This window comes from Struthio camelus, chromosome 1 (genome assembly GCF_040807025.1).
Source record: "Struthio camelus isolate bStrCam1 chromosome 1, bStrCam1.hap1, whole genome shotgun sequence".
Lineage (NCBI taxonomy): Eukaryota > Metazoa > Chordata > Aves > Struthioniformes > Struthionidae > Struthio > Struthio camelus.
Genome location: NC_090942.1, coordinates 31,431,100 through 31,446,930, shown reverse-complemented (window position 1 = coordinate 31,446,930; position 15,831 = coordinate 31,431,100). Strand labels below are relative to the sequence as shown.

At 41.2% G+C, this 15,831-nt stretch overlaps 1 protein-coding gene across 4 annotated transcripts in view; it reads right to left on the bottom strand.

Moving 5' to 3' along the window:
* DOCK4 (dedicator of cytokinesis 4) overlaps positions 1–15,831 on the bottom strand; it is a 267,634-nt gene that overhangs the window by 102,934 nt on the left and 148,869 nt on the right. For all 4 annotated transcript variants that reach the window (XM_068933119.1, XM_068933107.1, XM_068933099.1 and 1 more), the window contains exon 13: positions 7,153–7,278. In XM_068933119.1, coding sequence (XP_068789220.1) covers positions 7,153–7,278 — 126 coding nt within the window. The remainder of the gene's footprint in view (positions 1–7,152; positions 7,279–15,831) is intronic.

Sequence of the window (15,831 nt, the reverse complement as noted above, 5' to 3'; positions counted from 1 at the left end):
GATACAAAAAGACAAAGATTTTAATTTCATTTTAAAAGCTACTGAAAAGGGGAAGTAAGGGGATTGGGAAAGGACTGGAGAGTGTGTTCTTGCACGTGAAAAGAACAAAAGACCTTTTAATCCAGACGAAGTAAGTATAAGATAAGTATATTCAACAGCTTTTCAAAGAGAAGATTCTTGATGAGAATTACCTGGACAACTGAAGGACCTCTATGTATCAAATGAACACAACTGACGTAACATATGTATCAAATGAACGTAACTGACAAACGCAAAGCAGTGCAGTTTGATGGTTATTAAAAAGTTACCTTTTCTAAATTAAGCTTATGAAAGCTTATAGGTAACTTGAACACACTGCAACATCCTGGCCAGTTCACTCTATCTGCTCAATTAGCAGAAAGTATTAAAAAGCCAGAACATCAAGAAAACAAAAAGCAACTTTTTGTATGAAGAACATAAGAGAAGTATGGAAGTATTACAGTTCTATTAGAGAAATTAATACTTTAGCTTCATGCACAGTCCTCAGTTACTTTATTTGCTAAGTAATATTACAGAAGAGGTCCAAAAAATTCAAAGTGAAGAATTAGAAGCAAAGAAATTCTCAGCCAAGACTGACTAGCTCAGATATAGATGTCAGCATTGCAGACTATCTAACTCTTATTTTTTTCTACAAAGAAAATAGCAGTCAATATAACAGCATTGTATTGACTTCTCGATTCTTTGGCCTCTTTTAACGTTAGAAGAGTTTAATAATTTGGATGCACAGGAGGAAGGCCAAAAAGGAAAGCTCTGAAAAAAAAAAAACTTAGTAGAAGTGGTGGTCAGATCACAGCAGTGATAATGACACTAGTGCATATCCTAGGCTGAAAAATGGTGCCTTGAGCTAACTGATATCTTTCTATCCATGAAAAAATCTGTTGAGATATCACAACAAGTGAATTAGTTATACATTATCACATATTTTATAGACTAAGATATCTGGAGGGGAGATGCTGTTCTCTAAAATTATAGAACCTTTCAAAATCATCTGTTTTAAAAAAATAATTCTCTTCTATTTCATAGGTAAAGCCGCATAGAGTAAATTTACAGATAAAATTCTAGGACATAAAGGTTGGACCTAATTGAATTTCTTAGGGAGGATTCTACAGAAAGACATGAGATTTTGACTTTATGTGTCAGTGTCTCACATTGGAAGGATTTTGGCAATGACAATGTTTCCTTTTGAATATGCCAAGTAAAAAGTCAAATATTAACAGCATGAGCTACTTTGTTCTTAATAGTGAGGATAAGTCTGTTTCAAGTAAAACAGATGCAGTTCTGGGCTGACAGGTAGGAGAAAGGAAGATGTGCAACAATACTGATGCTTAACGCATGATCGCTTACAGTCAGTTTACAACTGGCAGCCAGAAGAGAACTACAGCCTCTCTAATAAGGAGATCTCCAATAAATCTTCATCTATACAAACAGCTGTGCTAGGGCTTATTTTAATTCTCAAAAATCCAGTGAATGTACACTAACGATCAGACTTCTTTAGCAAACTAGCTATCTTCCATGAAGATGCGGAAGAATATATACATGCTTATGTTCTAGAAAACATGAGCATACTACATGCAACACTAAAGTTCTGCACTCGGATACTGATGCTATAACTCCTATGTGGAACCAGATTCCATAAAAGTGTACTGGGCTTTTACATTCCACCAGCTTTTATCAAAACAAACTGTTACTTAAGGTACTGCTCAAAAACTTTAGCAAGTTTGTTAATTTTAAATGCAAGTTTTTAACATTGTAGGTAACAATATGCCTGTCTGTCCTTTAAGGCAACGGTAAACCATTAAGATACAAATTCAGGATGTCCTTTGACTCTGTATGACACTTTCCAAGAATTCTGGCTTGTACACCTGATTGTGCTTAAACCTACAAAACACATGTTGTTTAGCCCCTTAACAGGACGCCTCCACTGTGTTTCCTTCTTGTGGTCAGCTAGAACCAAGTGCATTTATTTCACAGCTTTTTGAATCAGTGTGACTTTTTCTTTCCATCTGCTTCATCTCCTAGAACACTTGGGGGGTCTTCATGAAAAAATTCCATGTGCCATGGAAAGAGAATTCTGTGGCTTCACCCTGTCAGGCTCCAATAACATAAAAAGCATTGCTCTGTAAAAATATGCATTATTATTGTCATCAAAATTTCGGTATGGCATGCATACTGATCCTAATTACTTTTAAAGACAAAATCTCCAAAGAGAAAAGGACTGATAAGATTAGAAAAAACGAAGGTCAGTCAGAGTTTAGAATGCACCAGAGTAGGAGCTATTCACAACTATAAAAAAAAAAAAAAATCTGGTTCAGACCTCTAACCTCAGTGCTAATTAGCCATAGCAGCATACTAAATCAAGAAAGTAAGATGTAATTCATGGCTGTTTCCAGTGGCAAAAGATGAAGTTCTCTATCTACCTCTGAAGAAAAGCAGCCAAAAGAGAAAACAAAATGAAAGGGCAGTTTTAAAAGAAAAAAACACGTTTTGGCTTTTGCAGCCATTCCAGTACCTAGAGCATAATGTTCTTGTTACCCCTTGTAACTTGTCATTATGAGATCAAGGGATTTTTTCCTCAGGAAAAACCTTATTTATGCCAGCAAACACAGAGTAAAAGCTGTACATTTTCCAAACAGAGGTATGCATACAACTGGACTGAGAAAGCAGCACATGTATTCTTTCTTTTAACAAAAAGTGCTAAACTGAGCCTGCACAACTCTTAGAAACTGAGTTGAGAAATTCCTCCAACAGTTGATTACGCAAAGCTCTACTATAGCATTTTCAGCACTTCAGCACATCACATTATTTCACAACTGGAAAATGAAGGGGTAAGAGAGCTATTTACAGAAGTCATAGAAAATCACAGAATCACAGAATCACAGAATCGTTTAGGTTGGATGGGACCTCTGGAGATCATCTAGTCCAACCTCCCTGCTCAAGCAGGGTCCTCTAGAGCATATTGCCCAGGATCACATCCAGACACGTTTTGAATATCTCCAGCGAAGGAGACTCCACTACCTCTCTGGGCAACCTGTTCCAATGCTCTGTCACCCTCACAGTGAAGAAGTTTTTCCTCAGGTTTAGGTGGAACTTCCTGTGGTTCAGTTTCTGCCCGTTGCCTCTTGTCCTGTCGCTGGGCACCACGGAGAAGAGGCTGGCCTCATCCTCTTGACACTCCCCCTTCAGATACTTGTACACGTTGATGAGATCCCCTCTCAATCTTCTCTTCTCCAGGCTGAACAGGCCCAGCTCTCGCAGCCTTTCTTCATAGGAGAGATGACCCAATGTCTTAATCATCTTGGTAGCCTTCCGCTGGACTCTCTCCAGGAGTGCCACGTCTCTCTTGTACTGGGGAGACCAGAACTGGACACAGGACTCCAGGTGAGGCCTCACCAGGGCTGAGGAGAGGGGCAGGATCACCTCCCTCCACCTGCTGGCAACACTCTGCCTCATGCACCCCAGGAGACCGTTGGCCTTCTTGGCCACAAGGGCACACTGCTGGCTCATGCTTAACTTGTTGTCCACCAGCACTCCCAGGTCCTTCTCTGCAGAGCTGCTTTCCAGCAGGTCAACCCCCAGCCTGTGCTGGTGCATGGGATTATTCCTGCCTAGGTGCAGGACCCTGCACTTGCCTTTGTTGAACTTCAGGAGGTTCCTCTCCGCCCAGCTCTCCAGCCTGTCCAGGTCCCTCGGAATGGCAGCACAGTCTTCTGGTGTGTCAGCCACTCCCCCCAGTTTAGTATCATCCGCAAACTTGCTGAGGGTGCACTCTGTGCCTTCCTCCAGGTCACTGATGAATACATTGAACAAGACTGGACCCAGCACTGACCCCTGGGGGACACCGCTAGCCACAGGCCTCCAACTTGACTCTGCGCCATTCACCACAACCCTCTGGGCTCGGCCATCCAGCCAGTTCTCCACCCACCTCACTGTCCACTCATCCAACCCACACTGCCTGAGCTTACCTAGGAGGATGGGATGGGAGACAGTGTCACAAGCCTTGCTGAAGTCCAGGCAGACAACATCCACTGCTCTCCCCTCATCTACCCAGCCAGTCATTCCATCAGAGAAGGCTCTCCGATTGGTCAAGCATGATTCCCCTTTGGTCAATCCATGCTTTGACTACTCCTGATCACCTTCTTGTCCTCCACATGCTTAGTGAGGACCTCCAGGAGGAGCTGTTCCATCACCTTTCCAGGGATGGAGGTGAGGCTGACAGGCCTGCAGTTTCCTGGCTCCTCCTTCTTGCCCTTTTGGAAGACTGGCGTGACACTGGCTTTCTTCCAGTCCTCAGGCACCTCTCCTGATCTCCAGGCCCTTTCCAAGATGATGGAGAGTGGCCTAGCGATAACATCCGCCAGCTCCCTCAGCACTCGTGGGTGCATCCCGTCAAGGCCCATGGATTTCTGCATGTCAAGTTTGCACAAAAGCTCTCTAACCCGATCCTCCTCGACCAAGGGAGAGTCTTCCTTTTGCCAGCCTTCCTCTCTTGTCCCCAGGGTCTGGAATTCCTGAGGACTGGCCTTAGCAGTGAAGACTGAAGCAAAGGAGGCATTCAATAACTCTGCCTTCTCTGTATCCTTCGTCACCAGGGCACCTGCCCCATTCAGCAGCGGGCCCACGTTTTCCCTAGTCTTCCTTTTGCTGTGGATGTATTTGCAGAAGCCCTTCTTGTTGTCCTTGACATCCCTAGCCAGATTTCATTCCAAATGGGCCTTAGCCTTCCTTGTCGCATCCCTGCACGCTCTGACAACGTCCCTCTATTCCTCCCAAGTGGCCTGTCGCCTTTTCCACATTCTGCGTACTTCCTTCTTCTGCTGGAGTTTTGCCAGGAGTTCCTTGCTCATCCATGCAGGTCTCCTGCCCGCTTTGCTCGACTTCTTCCTCAGAGGGATGCACCCGTCTTGAGCCTGGAGGAGGTGATCCTTAAATATTAACGAGGTCTCTTGGACCCCTCTTCCTTCTAGGGCCCTACCCCATGAGGTTCCCCGAAGTAGGTCCCTGAAGAGGCCCAAGTTAGCTCTCCTGAAGTCCAGCGTTGCAATCCTACTCATTGCCCTGCTCCCTCCTCGTAGGATCCTGAACTCCACCATCTCATGGTCACTGCAGCCAAGGCTGCCCCCAACCTTCACCTCTCCAACTAGACCTTCTTTGTTTGTCAGAACAAGGTCTAGCAGCACACCTCTCCTCGTTGGCGTCTCCACCACCTGAGTCAAGAAGTTATCATCAGTGCTTTGCAGGAACCTCTTTGTTTGTGCCTAGCTTTGCTGTCTTGCCAGCAGATGTCAGGGTGGTTGAAATCTCCCATGAGAACCAGGGCCTGTGATCGTGAGGCTACTTCCAGCTGTCTGTAGAAGGCCTCATCGATGACTTCCTCCTGGTCAGGTGGCCTGTAGTAGACCCCCACAACAGTGTCACCCATGTTACCCTGCCTTTAATCCTTACCCATAGGCTCTCCACTTGCTCTTCATCCACCCCGAGGCAGAGCTCCATACATTCTAGCTGCTCCCTCACATAAAGAGCAACTCCACCACCTCGCCTTCCTGGCCTGTCTTTCCTTTCCAAAATCTAATAACACAGAGTAAAAATCATACACTAAAGCACTAAATCATACATAGATAAGTAATAAATGCAGAAAGGTTTCTTAGTAGGAATTACATTTTAGTAAAACTGCTTCCATCATTATCAGCTGCACTGTCTAAGTATTCATTTGATTCAATTACAAATCCAAGACATACAAAACCAAAACTAGGTAATAAGGCTTAAGATTTCCGTTTAAGATGTTCATTAAACACACACACAACTTGTAATACATATAGAATATATTTTATATATATATATAATGTATATTATATTCAGTATAATTAATATAATATATATATAATATGCTTAAATTAAATGGCATCTGACTCATTTTATCATTCTAAACATTGCAGTGACATCAGTAGAATATTTCCATCAAATTCTAACTTCTGTTGTATGCATCTTTTAAGAGATTAGTAACACCAACCAAGGATGCCGAAGGACAGATGTTTAATTGGCAGTAAGAACACACAGGGGAATTCTCAATTGCCAGGTCTCAGGCAGAAGTTCAAGAAAAGCATATGCCTAAAGCTAAAGCTAAGTCTCAGTACTGAGTTTTAAGTGCATATTTAAGACTTCCTTGATTAGTGAAATATTTAAGCTTATGTATTCTTGTCTTAAAACCTGAGCTTACTTCTAATTTTTGTATACAGGAAAACAAAGACACACCTTTACAACAAGCAAGTAGTCGTTACTAAAAATCTGCAAGCCATGAGGACGATTTATTATCTGTTATCAGAGCCACAGCTTGTTGTGTGGACACAGAACAGAAACTAAGCTTTTCCCTGCAACATTTCTCAGCAACAACACATCACCATCATCTCGGCAGACTAGTCTGCTTGTATGATTTTGCTTTAAAGAGATACTGGCCTTTTAATTTTCAGCAACCCATTAAACTTGTTTAAAATTTCACTTCAGGAAGAAAGCTATAGACATTACTGCTATCTATCTATATTCTTGCTGTATTTGCTTCTTCATATTCATATTAAAACACTCTTTCAATCTTATTACCTGTTAAAGCACTTACATATTTTTTATACAATATAATCAAAAGAAAGTATCTATATCCCTATTACATCTGTATCCACATTTTCAATATTGTGTGTGTAAGTCTGGTGAAACCACAAGCTGTACAATGTGAGCAAAATCCAGTGAACTCTTATTTGGAAAACTACCATCTCTTAAGAAGTGCCTCATAAAGTTCTGTTGGTTATCATCTCTTTCTCTGGTTAGAGCTCAGCAGTCTTGCATTCAGTCATCTTCACTTCCATAAAGTGGGGTTTAATCTCTCAAAACAGACTGCTATGGCTATATACCCTTTTGCATTGACATAGTAACTATACATTGCACAGTGCAACAACAGGGAAGCTGGCGTGTATCTTTCTTTTATTTATCTGAAAAAAACAGTGTGAAAGGCTCCAGAAAAGTCAAGCATTCTTAGAATACAGTATCTCTTTGGCAATAAGTAGCAGAGGAAAGAATTAATGAGAAATTAGTTTTCAGCTACTTTACAGTTTGTTCTTTTTAACTTACCAGGCATGATAATATTGGAAAAACCTAGTTTCCTTGTTATGGATACGCCATGGGTAAACATGGATGTATACTCTCTCCTAATTTGTTCTATGTCTCCATGGAGCAGTTGAAGAGAGACTGCCAGACCTAAAAATGAACAGAAAAAAAGCTGAGATCAAAGTCTGAGCATTTCTTTTAAATTATATATGTTTACAAGTAGGTACTCATTCCTGACATAACTGACTTCAGATGGAGTTTGGAAGTTCTTGGAGTTCACCAAGCCTTCTTTAGAGTTTTTATATATTTCGAAAGGGTAACAATATCCAGAAATCCATAAAGACTGGAAAACAACTACCCATAAACAATTAGCAATAATTGCTACCGTTTCATATCTTCATTTACTTCAACATATTCAACATAATGCTGCCTTGGTTGGTATGCAAAAAGAGGGGCAAATACAATGGTCTCTGGTCTACAGAAAGAATGCAGAAGTCTCATTATAATAAATCACTTCACCTTATATAAGGTTATACAAATTATTCATTAAAAATCTAAAAAGAATAAGCTATTAAACCAATCTAGCATAATTGATATTTTTCTACTAGAGTATTCAGTAATAAACTCTTATTTTCATAACCACTGAAATTATACTTTTTTCAATATTCATCAGATCTAATCAATCATACTCTTTCCTGTGTTTGCTGGAAGACATGCAAAATGCAAAAGGATGGCTGCATAATCATTTCTCATATTTATTCCTCCAGAACCAAGGACGAATAACTTCACCTATCATAGCTGCAGTATACGAAATAATTTCAAATGCCATACTTCACTACGGCTGAAATTAACAGGAACAACATACATGCTTCTGTTTATTTCAAAGATAATCACTGGGACAAATGTGAGGATGATACGGTTGTAGAGATTAATCTTCCTGGACCCTGAACATCACTACAGCATATCACATGCCAACACACAGATCAAGGAGAAGCTAAGAGCAAACTCTTAATGTACACTGAAGAACTGGAGATAAACAGACAACTCAGAAGCGTCATATTCAACTTTAAATTAAGCTCAGATAAATAACATGTCTACACAGCCTGAACCACAAGGTCATTGGTCCTTCAAGCTTTGGAAGAAGCTTCCCCTACAAGCATATCATTATTTAACTGAATAAACTTATTTGAAGTTTTATGCTTCTTAGATCAAAAAATCTGTCGTGTACTGCCAGTCCAGTCTATTACATTAGAGAGATCACATGTCTAATTAGCATGACAACCTTTATCTTTTTCCTCTTACCTACCCTCTCATTTTACTATTTTGCTGAAACGTGATGCTTTGACCAGACTTCCATTCTAGTAACATGAAAAATAGCTCACCTACACATCTCCAGCTGAGTGCATGAACAAACCTTACAAGCAAAAACATTCAGTAGCATCTATTCTAAGTATCCTTTAAAAAATTAATGCCATATACATTAATTATTTTAGTAGTGGGAATTTGTTCTGTGATTACCAAGTTAAATTTAGAGAGCAGTGACAATTATAACCAATGTAGACCAAAAAACAAACCACACAATGGCCAGCTGATGGTCCAGGAGCCCTTTATGGCCTGCAGCTGTCCATAATAAGTCATATGGACAAAATCCAGACTCTATTAGTGCAGATTAAAAGTTTTTCATTGCTGGATGGGAGAAGCTAGGTTTCACATCACAGATCGCCCCGCAGCAGCTGCTGTTCCATTAGTCTGGCAGGGAAGCAAACAGCAGCTTGAAGAGGCCAGGTTACGTCACAAGAAAGGAGGAAAAAAAAGGGAACAATGTGCTTTAAAGCTCTGCTTGAACGTAGACACTCCTTTTGGAGCTTCAGGCCCACTGCAGAGTGAGAAAGTAGTAGCAAAAAACAATATTGTATCTTTGGCTTTTCTCTGTCACTTCTCTTGGATGAAGATTCATTTGGTCTATTTCCATCAGCTGGTGTGCCCTGTGCCCATGCCCCCCTTTTCTTCTTCTCATCTTTTGCTAATGAAACATGTCAGGGTTCTAGAGGTAGCAAATTCCCAAAATCTTCAAATTGAGAAGAGATTAATTACTACTGTCTTGAATTCCCACACTGGTAGAGGTCCTTCCTCAATGACAAGCTGTACTTTTAATTCTAAGCGGTTTCTATTCCTGCAGCACATCCCAGCTCAAGATTTCTTAGAGAAGATATATTTAGATTCTAGAGTTATATTTCCACTTGCAGTATGCAAAAGTTACCCAGAGAAGTCATTTAACCCCCAACACTGAAAATGTTGCATGTAGCTCACTTAAAATATAAAAGGAACAAGACTGGAGGTGGGCTAAACATTAATATTACTAAGAAATTTTATTACATATACATATGCATACACATACTTCCATATGCCCCTACTGCACTGTTTCCTTGGAAATCTAAAAAACATTTGCCATTGTCCCAGACCACATCAAACAGAACAGAACTAAGAATCAGATGTTCTACGCTGCCTGGTGCTGTGCAATATTATTGTGTTTTCTAAACATCAACTTTACATTCAAGGCCTCAAATTCAATTAGTACTACAGTCTTTTTCTGTCTGCTCATTTCACAGACTTGCTTGAAGGAATTTATCTGGCTCAAAAATGAAATGAACGTCAAAAGAAGCTTTTCAACGGCAAAACAGTTTCAACCTGTGAAACAAGCTGCCTGTTCAAGGATTTGAAGTACTTATGCAAGTGAAAACATTCCAGTACTCCAACAGGGAATAGCGAAACTAAAACAGAATGGAAAGAGAGCAAAGATGCACTGGAAGGCAATCTGAAGAACCTCCAAAGACAAAGGTTTTCTAGTCAGCAGTCTTTCAACTGAGGCTCCAGCTGCTGAAAGAAAAGGCAAGAACAAGAAGGAAAGCAGAAGATCTGATAGATCTAATAAAGATGCTTAAGTTAGGAGAGTTTATACAATCAGTGAAGAGAAGAAGATTCCTAATTCAGTGTTCTGATTGTTCTCTCAGAGCCGCACTAATTCTGTAGGGAAACTAGACCCCCTAAAATCAGAACATATATACTGTTACCAAGGTGTTGTAGCCAAGTTACAGGGTAGATTGCTTGAATTCCCACCCGTTTGCTACATTCAGAATCTCGTTATGGGCAAAAGGAACACACCACATATACAAAGCCAAGAATTTACTGCTGACCGTTATCATGACTGAACAGCCTACTCACGGAGTTTAGTCTAGTTACACACAGTAACACAGTTCATAATAAATACAGTTAAAATGATATATATACACACAAACTTTCCAGTGTCGACCCCTTGCTAACCCTTCCACTGCCCCTTTGTATCTTAAGGTCGATGGTTTCAATCTGGGAAGGTAGTGTAGTGGTATACGGTGAGTGAGTCATCAACATCCCAAGTCCTTCACCAGGAGGAGTAGGATGTTGCTGGGTTCTTCCTCCTCACTCTAGGCTGCTCTTGGAGATATTTTCATGTTTGCTAACATGGCTTTACTCTTTGCTCTTTGTTCACTGGTTTGCAAGTCCACATTACATTTTAATTCACTACGTGTTTTATTTATGCTGGATACCTTGTTCTCTTTGTTATCACTAAAACTGGTTTTATTCAGCTCTCAAGGTTGCACTCCTCTGATGGCCTCTTGAGAATTGTTCAGTATCATCCTGTGCCAGTGCTTTCAAGGCCTTGGTTACCCTCCCATGTATTTACTCTTCCGTGTCCCATTTTGTTCTAGAGTTATAGATAGCTAATTGTACACAGAGTAACTATGTATTATAAATATCTAATAGCTACAAAATACATATATCGATGTGTTACACCACACAATGGCCCAAAGCTAAGCAAAAACTAAAATAAAGTAGCTACAGTTTATTCCTTGGTCATAATATAATTGCTATTACAAGCCAAAACAAATCTCCAGGCAGGCCTAGGTAAATCCAGTCAGCCATAGCCCAGTGGGTCCCAAGGCCTGTGTTGTCAGCTAAACACAAAGCCTGTAGCCAGTTACAATCAATGACAACTCCATATTTATGCATCTATAAGACTACAATGCACTTGCCAAAGAAGCTAGACACCTCTCATGATTGAGGAACATCTGAAACGCAAGACAGGAGAGAGTTCACCAGTACTTCTGGTGAATTTTACAAAGTTCACCACTACTTTACAAAGAGAGACTAATTCACATTATCGGAGGGGCTAAAGTTTGCAGCCTAATTATAAAACAAGTTAGTTGACTACCAGTTAGGGTTAGCTAATATCATTTATAACAGAGACTTCATAAAGCCATTCAGATTTTTAGAAGGTTGCAAATTCAATTGAACTAAATAGGGACTCCCTCAGATACACTGCAAAAGAAGGTGGAATGAAGAGGAACCAACTAGCTGAAAGACTCCACCTTCCTCACCAAAATGTAAGAATAACTTTGTACACCTTTGCAATGGCCAGAAAGCCCCTGAACTCAGTTTGCAAGTGGCTGGAGTTATTTCTGTGGGGAAGAAGTTATTTCTGTAGGGCAAAACGTTATTGCTCTGAGAAAGGAAAGTTTTATCACCAGATAGTAATGTGACAGGGTCTAGGTGGAGCAGGCTTCCAAAGGATTTGGTCAGTAGCCAATCTGAGAGAAATGGAGAAGATACTCAAGGAAAAGAAATGCAGTCACAACAAGAATATAGAGATATTCTTTTTGTATATCGAGATACGACTATAACTCATTAATATTTCTTTTATGGACACTTATATTTCGTTTCTGACGTATAATAAAGGCAAATTTCCTTTAGTTTTAATTTACTCCACTCCAGTGACAGATGTTAACACCAGCTCTTTCTCATCTGAGTTCCTGCTATAGACAATATAATTATCAAACAAACCTAGAAGAGTTCAACTTCAGAAAAAATTGTAACATGCCTCCTGGAATAGCTGTGCACTGAAAAAGCAAAACAGAAAGCTGTATAAAATGCCACCATACACTGCATCTGACTGTAGCTGACATGATCATTACGTTATTTATGAGAGCTAGAACCTACACGAGACTTTGCAACAATAAATTTGCCATTTCTTGAACACTAGGAGCTATAATGTAAGAATGAAAATGATTAGCCAGTCTCTGAATGACTGACACATTTTCTTTAATTAGGTACATAGTCTAGTTTTGTCCCCTCATATAAAATGTCAATCATCTCCCTAGCAGTAATTAAAACCTTTTGTGTGAGCTATCGCTCTCTATTTATTCCAGTTTTGAAAATATTACTTCAAAACTCTGTGTGGTAGTACTGCAAACAGATCTGCTTTTACTTCTTTTGGAAGCACAAGTGATTTCCCACAATTAACTTGTACCATAGTTTACCACGCATGATTTTTATCATTCAGATGAAAGATGATATACAAAAATTGACAAGCTGCTGAATAAGCATTCCATATTTTTGCTAGATCTGTCATTTTTCATTAAGACAGCTCTCATAGTACATTACATATACTACATATAGTATTTAGTTAGGAAGAAAAAGGCAACTGTTCATTATGCCCACAGACCACTTATTTGCATTTCAGTTTCTGCAGGGAGAAGAAAGTGTTTATATTCAGCTTCCATCTATTGGCAGCAGAGAACCCTAGATCATATTAAAAAGAAAATGCCTGGCAGCTGCTCAGGAAGCTAACAGAAAAAGCTTGGACAGAATGCTACCCAGCACCGTATATATTTTAAGAAAGGTAATAAAATAAGGCATATGTCCAAACAAAGTAGTGAAAGGGTGTTGAAATAATTCTGAAAGTATACAGGAGTTCGCTTTTCTGTAAGCATTTAAAGTGTTCACACCATAACTGCAAAGACAAAACCAATACTGTTATTAACAAGCAAAGCTAATTATGTGTCAATTTAAAATTGATTTGAAAAAATATACATATAAATCTTGTGACATTTGGTTCACAGGAAAATCTATGAAGTGAATGCCACCAATTACATTCTGGGAACAGAGAAACAGAGGTAGAGTCAACCCCTGTAGAACTTGTTAACGGCTTTACTGTGATTACTTTGAATTATCAAAGGAAACTCCAATTTATATCTCTTGCCCTTAGATTCTGGATTTTGGCTCAGTAAAAAAGAATGCAAGAATAACAGCCTTTGCAAACTTTTGACAACTTGTCTTGGAGCTCATGAACCAAACGAACTCCTGTACTTAAGATTTCTGTTGGAAATGCCCTTGAGGTGGAGGTTTTTCTGTCCCCCTTTGCATGGAAGATAAATGCTTGAATACAAATGGTGCTATATTATCACTCTCCGCCCCCCCCACCCCCCCCCAGAAAAAAGACTTGGAGTTTCTTTAACAAGTTCAAGTATTTATTACTAGAACCTCTGTAGAATGAAGGTTAGTAGAAGGCTAAATGACTAAGCAATCCAGTCGAACCTTCTTAAACCAACCACAAGAATCTCAGTACCAATTTCTATGTGATTTTTGCCTAAGGTAGAAAGTGCAACTTTTAGCTTAGAGAGATCAAATGATTAAGAATCACATCTCAAGGTAAGCTATTCAATGGTTAACTAACTCACTTAAAACATTAGCCTTATTCCCAACTGGGACACTTCTCATCTGAATTTCCAACCACTGGACCTCATCATATGCTTTTCTGATTGACTAAAAACAAGTATCTCCCAAATAGGTACTGGTGAACTATGTCAGATAAAATTAGATTAACTAAGATCAATCTAAACCACTTGTTGCTCATTGTAAGACAGATTTGCCATATCTCAAAAAGCATGGCCAAAACTCTTCTCCAAACCCTGCCTAGTGACCTATTTTGACCGTTAAGTCCTTCCCCTTGCCCTAGGACATAGTCCCATCTCTCCTGGATATGATAATATGATTCCATATTTGATTCCATTCAGTGGTCAGAAGGACAGCTCAGAATGAGCATGAAAACACACTTAGTCCCACAAAAACTTGGGGAGGGATGGGATCCACCTTACCAAGAGGGGCACGCGTGTCTTTGCCAACAGATTGGCCAGCCTGGTACGGAGGGCTTTAAACTAGGCAAGATGGGGGAAGGGGAGTGGTATAGTGGCAGGGGAGTCAGTAAAACACCGCTCAAGTCAGGAGGCCTCCAGCGGGTACATATAGCCAGGGGAGACAGCATGCAACATGGCTATGGAGGATCCTCTTGCACCTCTTCTGGGAAGCCTGCGTGCTTGACTGGCTCTCTCAAATGCCTGTATACCAATGCACGCAGCATGGGGAATAAGCAGGAAGAGTTAGAGATCTGTGTGCGGTCGCAGGGCCATGATCTCATTGCAGTGACAGAGACATGGTGGGATAGTTCACATGACTGGGATGCTGTCATGGATGGCTATGTGCTTTTTAGGAAAGACAGGCCAGGAAGGCGAGGTGGTGGAGTTGCTCTTTATGTGAGGGAGCAGCTAGAATGTATGGAGCTCTGCCTCGGGGTGGATGAAGAGCAAGTTGAGAGCCTATGGGTAAGGATTAAAGGGCAGGGTAACATGGGTGACACTGTTGTGGGGGTTTACTACAGGCCACCTGACCAGGAGGAAGTCGTCGATGAGGCCTTCTACAGACAGCTGGAAGTAGCCGCACGATCACAGGCCCTGGTTCTCATGGGAGACTTCAACCACCCTGACATCTGTTGGGAAGACAGCACAGCTAGTCACAAACAGTCAAAGAGGTTCCTGCAGAGCATTGATGATAATTTCTTGACCCAGGTGGTGGAGACGCCAACGAGGAGAGGTGCAATGCTAGACCTTGTACTAACGAACAAAGAAGGTCTAGTTGGAGATGTGAAGGTTGGGGGCAGCCTTGGCTGCAGTGACCATGAGATGGTGGAGTTCAGGATCCTGCGAGGAGGGAGCAGGGCAATGAGTAGGATTGCAACGCTGGACTTCAGGAGAGCTGACTTTGGCCTCTTCAGGGACCTACTTAGGGGAATCTCCTGGGGTAGGGCCCTAGAAGGAAGAGGGGTCCAAGAGAGCTGGTTAATATTCAAGCGTCACTTCCTCCAGGCTCAAGAGCAGTGCATCCCTCTGAGGAAGAAGTCGAGCAAAGCGGGCAGGAGACCTGCATGGATGAGCAAGGAACTCCTGGCCAAACTCCAGCAGAAGAAGGAAGTGTACAGAATGTGGAAAAGGGGACAGGCCACTTGGGAGGAATACAGGGACGTTGTCAGAGCGTGCAGGGATGCGACAAGGAAGGCTAAGGCCCAGTTGGAATTAAATCTGGCAAGGGATGTCAAGGACAACAAGAAGGCCTTCTTCAAATACATCAATAGCAAAAGGAAGACTAGGGAAAACGTGGGCCCGCTGCTGAAAGGGGCGGGTGCCCTGGTGACAAAGGATACAGAGTTATTGAATGCCTTCTTTGCTTCAGTCTTCACTGCTAAGGCCAGTCCTCAGGAATTCCAGACCTTGGAGACAAGAGAGGAAGGCTGGAGAAAGGAAGACTCTCCCTTGGTTGAGGAGGATCGGGTTAGAGATCTTTTGTCCAAACTTGACATCCACAAATCCATGGGCCCCGATGGGATGCACCCACGAGTGCTGAGGGAGCTGGCGGATGTTATCGCTAGGCCTCTCTCCATCATCTTGGAAAGGTCCTGGAGATCAGGAGAGGTGCCTGAGGACTGGAAGAAAGCCAATGTCACGCCAGTCTTCAAAAAGGGCAAGAAGGAGGAGCCAGGAAACTACAGGCCTGTCA